This window comes from Megalopta genalis, unplaced genomic scaffold (assembly GCF_051020955.1).
Source record: "Megalopta genalis isolate 19385.01 unplaced genomic scaffold, iyMegGena1_principal scaffold0026, whole genome shotgun sequence".
NCBI classification, from domain to species: domain Eukaryota; kingdom Metazoa; phylum Arthropoda; class Insecta; order Hymenoptera; family Halictidae; genus Megalopta; species Megalopta genalis.
The window spans coordinates 2,374,081-2,380,473 of NW_027476096.1; the positions used below are offsets into that span (position 1 = coordinate 2,374,081).

Genomic DNA, 6,393 nt, shown 5'->3' on the forward strand with positions numbered 1-6,393 from the left:
TCAACAATAATACTATGAAGTAGAAAGTATAGGGTGTCATCTAAAAAAAATCAAGGTGACCTTGACTTTTAGTCGAAAAGCAATAGTTTTTGAAATTTGTTATAGTTAAATACGTAGCCGTAACTTTCATTGGAAACATCTTTTTGTGAGACTGCCGAAACTGCTTGAAAAATCGTGGCGACAGTTACATGCCCTGTATACAGTCACCCTGTATATGCACTAAAAATTAATAGTTAACAAGTTTGTTACAAGTAATGAAGATATAGTGAATAGTATGATTTAAAATAGACAAACCATGAATTTTTTATTGTATTTTTCTATACATTTCGTATAATTGTATCTACATAAATACATAATTACATAATAATTGCATATAAATCTTTAAAAAAAAAAAAAAAAATATTGTAAATCATATTATAACAGTTATGAAAATTTTATACAACAAATGGTAATAGTTCTTATGTGATTATTTGACTTTGTATTAAATTTTTTACTTTGTCAAAAATCAGTAGAAATTTTTCTTCTGTTACATCCCTTAAAATATTTGCTACACCTTCTTCCGATAAATTTTCATACATTTCCTCAGCTAAAAGTTTATAAAAAAATTTTATTACTCAAACTGTAGAAATTTCAAAATTATACATATACAGCACTTTCATTATCATATACAGACTCCTGCTATATTAAAAAATTATTTACATTTTATTGTTAAGTGACCAAACAATTCGCAAACTGCAGGAATAAAGATACTAGCGTCCTTTAGGCCAATGCTGGGTTTCCTAGGCCAAATGTAAATTCTTATGTCTTGATATTCTTCCCCAGAGTCTGTTTTTGCTCGTGTAATATAAACATTATGTGGTATTTCTGATTTTTGCAAATAATCTATTATTAAGAATGTCCAATTTACTAGTTTATCTAAATTTCGTACACTCGAATATTTTATACAAAATCCATTAGCAGGATAATTTTTTAAAATTTGTACAGGACCCATGAAGTCGTCAAGATCCTGAAAAATAATAATAGCAAATTAATGGTCATCATTAATGGAAGAAAAATATTGAGAAAAATTTATTTACAATATGCTCTAACAGCATTCTATGATTTAAGTAATATAAATGCCAATGGAGATGGTTTACTGATGCATAAGCACAGAGACTGTTGAATGCCACTCGAATATATCTGAAAATAATATTATTACTACGTTTGGTTTTACATTATATCAAATTTTAATATTTGTCAGAAACGTTATAATATTTAAAATTACTTACGAATCATGACTTAATCGAAATATGTGTAGGGCTTTATATAAACTATACTTTGTTATAACTTGAGGCAAGCATTTACATCTCTCAGGTAACAATAAAGAGTGACAATACTCTAATGGACTAATATTAATTGCAATTATGTCTTCTTCATTTCCATCCAAATGTATGATTACCTCTTCTGGAGAAATTTGTGTAAAATTGAAACGCTTTTTGTCAAAAGACTGTATCATTGAAGAAATATGTTCGGGAGATCTTCTATTATGACCACGATCGACGTTCAACTAAAGTAATTAAGTAATTATATAGTTATAATTTATTAGAAATTGTTTATATTTCTGATGATATTTTTTAGTTCCATATTATTTTTATATCTAGACTCCTCAGCTAGAGTATATTATATTGTACTTTTCAAACTTTACAGATATAGTGTTGTAAATAATAAAATAATAAACTCACATACTTCTACAATGTCCACAAAGTCAATGTTCTTACTTAAAATATGTTTTGCCTATTCAAATTCATATTGTAAACGGAATTTATATAAATGTCAAACAGAAACTATTACCCAAAAATTAAAAAAAAGAGATAAGTTTGTTACAGCCCTGTTCTCAACTGTACAGTAAAAATAAACTCATGACGCCTTTTCTTACCTGTTGGTTCAATATTTAGTATTTTTTCTTTTGTATGGACAGCTCTAACAATTTAATTCTTTGGTCTATATGACATTCTTACAATGCTGTTCTTTGTAAGTGGGGGTATTTCGGGGTATTTCTGTTAAATTGATCTACAATTTCAGACAATGAATTATTGAAAATATTGTAGATCATCCTGTTGTTTGATTTCTCTATAATTTTCAATACAAAAGTTTCTGCAATACTTCACAGTTATGTCTGATTTGTCTTCGTGTCGTTTCATAATTTTATAAATTTATAATTCATTGTTTTCAGAAGTATTCAATTAAATGACTTCATGGACATTGAAATTAAATTAACAATCATGCGTAATTAATTTATAATAGTTACTAAGTAATTCATACATTTAAAATTTCTTAAAATATGTAGATGAAAAAACAATAATCAACTTAACCCCTTAACGCACAGTTTTTTTGAAAAAAATCGGCCAAAAAAATCAATTTTTTGAAGAATTTTGATATACTGCGCTTTTGTTCCATGGATAAAGGCTATATTTTATTCTTGAATAAATAAGTGTTATAGCTTACAATTCCATATAAATGATAAATATCAATAAAACGTTTTTTTTTTTGCTTTCACATTGTTATTTTCATTTCTTGATTATATTCAAGTGTGAAAAATTATAGCAGCATAAAATACAACGCCGCTCAAATTATTTCGAGTGTGCACAGTTTGGCCTGTTTAGCACGCTCGAATTAACGCGTAAGGGGTTAAAGTATAGATACAAAAGAAATTTTGTAATTTTTTACATGGCTTTATATATATATATAATATTCTCTGAGTTATCTTTATAAATTGAACTCTTGGATGCAAGAAGGGCCTGGGTGACAAAAATGAATATCGAGAAAATAGTCTCTAAACTTTATGAAGATAAAAATTTCTTGTACATAGTGAAGTCGTTTTAAAACTCTTTAGGAGTTTCTTCTTTACATCTCATTAGTATAGCATGAACTACATAATAAATGAATTTTATATGACAATTATTGATTATAGTAATCTCAGGTCCTTCTTGCATAAAATACAAAACTGTGGTAAAAAATGACATTTATTAGCATTATTCTTTATTATTTATGATTTTTATATAATATTTGAGAATATGTACATGTTTAATAGTAGAAAACTTATAATTTTGTAACATGAAAATAAGAAAGTGCTGGTTATCTGCTTCAATTTATTTGGCTTCATCTATAATATTTTCAATATAACTTAGTTCATCCAAAACAGAATGGAAGTTTATAGATTGTATTGATATTGTTTCGATATCCTGATAAATTGTCTGTTACCAAAGATTTGTGTTTGTCAGACGCAGCAGAACGAAACATGACGATTAACCTTATTCGTGAACGTCGCACGTCAGTACAAAAATTTGCTGTAGTTACCTTCGTCAATTTTAGAGATATCGCAATAAAATTTGCAGGCTATATTTAGAATGGAATGAAAAATCGATTTATACATTTTATGTAAGAAGGGCTTTTGTGTTGCAAATATATGTGTGAGTCTATAACTAATTGCAGAACTGTATATGTAATTTTATTTACAGAAGTAAAATGAAAAATTCGATATGGAAACTAAGGGAAATATAAACTTTTAAAAAATTGATTCGATATATTCCAATTCTGGAGTTCAGATATAAATATATACGTAAAAATATTTCGAAAGAGGTTATTGTATTACCTGAGCTAAGAACGCATACTTTCCACTTAATAATTTTGAATTTTTAATGTTTAGTATATAACGAAATATCCCTTTAGTTTCAGCTTCTTTCCATTTTTTTTTTAGGATAAAATCAAAATTAACTTCTTTGTTTATTTGCATAGTAAATACAGTAACACACATCCGGGGCACTCAGGCGACTAGCTGGGTATCTGGACACACAGATTTCATTATAGAAATGGTATTACAGTAGTGCCTCACCATAGTAAGCCAAGCGGAGGTAACCGGCTTAGAGTTATGAAACAGGTAGAGAAATCTAATTGCTTGACACTTCACAGCCAAACAGTGCTGTCCTCAGAGTTTTAGAAAAGGAGAGGAAGTGACAAGTGAGCAACTTCAAGTGGCAAGATATCAACACAACCCCAAGCGAAACAAGTTACATCGACGATCATTGTAACTTGTCTCACTTTATCATGCTTGCGGTCTTACTCTTTTCGCGTATATGTATGCCTGGTGCTCCATCTAAAACACGTGCTGCAATATTCGACTTGTATTTTTTGCCCCATAGGATTCTCGATTACACAGTGTAGCGTATTTGCGAACGTCTTAAAACGACGATCATTTCTACAATTATTAAAATTTTCGAGAACTCGTAAACTACAATTTAGCTAATAGTTTTTATTTTATGAATCTACAAAATTTTGTTAATTCAGTCATCCCAGTACTGTTGAACTGAGACGATCAGCAATCAATATTCTACTGTACGAGAAGTTTCGAAAGTAACGAATAGTTTCGCAATTTTACATGATTTTTACTGTTAAAAATTCGAAAAACAAAGCTGAAACTTGCACTCATATCCTCTTAGAAAGTAATGTAGTAATTACCTACAAAAAAATTCTCACACTAAGAGTTTTAGAGAATTTGAGTTAAGAATTATTTATTGAGTATATCACAATTATTGAAATCTTCGAAAATCCGTAAGTTGCATTTGTTACTAATGATTTCTAGTTTATGAAACTATAGAATTTTTTAAATTCAGCCATTCCGGCCAACAATCAATATTGTACTTCACGAGAAAGAGTTTCGTAATTAACAAGATAATTTCGCATTTATCGAAGCTATGAACGAAACTAGGAATATGACGAAATGTTGTTTGTAGGTCTGGGTAATATAGAAAATCGTATTTTATTATTGCATCGACATTATCACTGCTGAAGTGAATAGGGCTAGAATGAATTTGAGGCATTGAAAAGGATCGTTAGTATTAAATAGAGACGTTTGTAGAACACAAGAGGTTGCTGTTGCTACTATGGTTGCATCGCGGCCGTAATTCTGGAGTTCAAATTTCATGCCATAGTTTAACGCCCAGGCAAAATCCCATCACCACCTCCATCCTGCGCAGAACGTTATTGCGTCTTTAGTGGTCAGTACCTCGGTAGTCTTCAACCTTTGCGATCTCGTGGCTCGAGATTTGGGGTTGTGAACTTTTTTTTTCTCTTTTTTTTTTTTTTTTATCGTGGGGGAAATCTGCTGGCCAGACACCCCCGCCCCGCCCGGGGGACGGGACGGGGGTAGTGCGAGGTTTGACCCGCTAAAACCCCCACGGCGGCCTAGGGCGCTGGCGATTACTGGGGGAGCCACGGGAACTCTTAACGAACACAACCGCGGCTCCCCCTCGCCTGGCCGGCCACCAGGATGGAATGGCGGTGGGAGATTTATCCCGGGGGGAGATTTATCCTCCCCCATGAATAATCTTGGTTCGGCGGTGCGGGGGACCGCTCCCCGCACCGCCTCGTCACGACGGCCGCTTTTCAATGAGGGTGCCCAGGGCCCCCGCCCTGGGCACGGCGGCCGTCGCCCCACTCCCGGTATAGGGAGGACATTTATTGCGAATCTGGCCACCGCGGAGGTGGCGCAGATATGTTTCCTCGCCAGATCTGGCATACACAAGAAATTTAGTACCTACCCCCCGACGGAACACCTACGAGGGGTCCGAACGTGGGTAAATCGCCGCCTTCGCTCATCGTTCATTAGGCTGGGTACGGAAGACCCAGTCTTAACTCCGCGTCCGTGTAAGGAGTTTTGTGGTTTGCTTTGCCCCCAAAGTGCCACACGACAGCAATTGTACAGCGTGTCAGGCTAGGGGGCAAGGTATAGGGAGGACATGTTCGTCGCCCCACTCCCGGTATAGGGAGGACATCTTCGATTGGCGGGCGGCGGGCAATTAAACCAGCATAATCTGGTACACCCGCCGCCCTCTAGGCGTGGGCGCACACGCCGCACCCCCCGCTCACGGCGACCCCGCTCGGCAGCCTCCTTCTGCAACATTACCTGTTCGCAGAAGGCGATGGCTGCCGTCCATTTTCTCGGGCTCTCCAGCGTGGCCCCAACTAAGCTGGAGAGAGCGAGGTCGCGACCAACTTCCCTTCTTAGGACTCGGCGCAGCACTGAAAAGGCGGGGCATACCTCCAGTGTATGCTGCGCCGAGTCCTCCTCCGCGCCACAGTGGTGGCACACCGTCGCCGCTTCCCGACCGATGCGACACAGGTAGACACCGAAGCAGCCATGCCCGGTGAATACCTGCGTCGCACGGTAGGAGAGCCTGCCAAACCGCCTCTCCCGCCACGAGGTGAAGTGCGGCAGGAGAGCCCCAGGGACGCGTTCGCCGGTGTGGGAACAAAGCTCCGCATGCCATCTGGCGAGCGCAAGTCCCCGGGCCTGGAGCTCGAAGCACTGGACCGCCTCCTGCTCCGGCGGGTCCCCCCGAGCCCGGCCAGCGATGC

General features: G+C 36.3%; 1 protein-coding gene across 3 annotated transcripts; it reads right to left on the reverse strand.

The window, feature by feature from the left end:
- Window positions 1-278: 278 nt before the first annotated feature.
- On the reverse strand, window positions 279-3,996 carry LOC117227920 (GDP-D-glucose phosphorylase 1). Of its 3 annotated transcripts, XM_076527593.1 has the most exons (6): window positions 3,632-3,978; window positions 3,337-3,375; window positions 1,269-1,546; window positions 1,077-1,179; window positions 700-1,006; window positions 279-586 (listed from the first exon to the last, which is right to left on the reverse strand). In XM_076527593.1, exons 1-6 carry the CDS (start codon window positions 3,791-3,793, stop codon window positions 459-461), a joined length of 1,017 nt encoding a protein of 338 aa, XP_076383708.1. In that variant the 5' UTR covers window positions 3,794-3,978; the 3' UTR covers window positions 279-458. The 3 variants fall into 3 exon arrangements, with proteins under 3 accessions (XP_076383708.1, XP_076383709.1, XP_033339356.2); XM_076527594.1 differs by lacking the exon at window positions 3,337-3,375 and having other exon boundaries at window positions 3,872-3,996; XM_033483465.2 differs by lacking the exon at window positions 3,337-3,375 and having other exon boundaries at window positions 3,632-3,976.
- Window positions 3,997-6,393: the final 2,397 nt, after the last annotated feature.

Bases quoted from the DNA above. Each gene is read 5' to 3' on its own strand.
- LOC117227920 (XM_076527593.1), bottom strand. From the start codon at position 3,793: ATGTGTGTTACTGTATTTACTATGCAAATAAACAAAGAAGTTAATTTT. The intron at 1,180-1,268 runs GTAAGTAATTTT...TATTATTTTCAG, and splicing joins TTTCGATTAAGTCATGATTC to ATATATTCGAGTGGCATTCA. The intron at 1,007-1,076 runs GTAAATAAATTT...ATTATTTTTCAG, and splicing joins GAATGCTGTTAGAGCATATT to GATCTTGACGACTTCATGGG.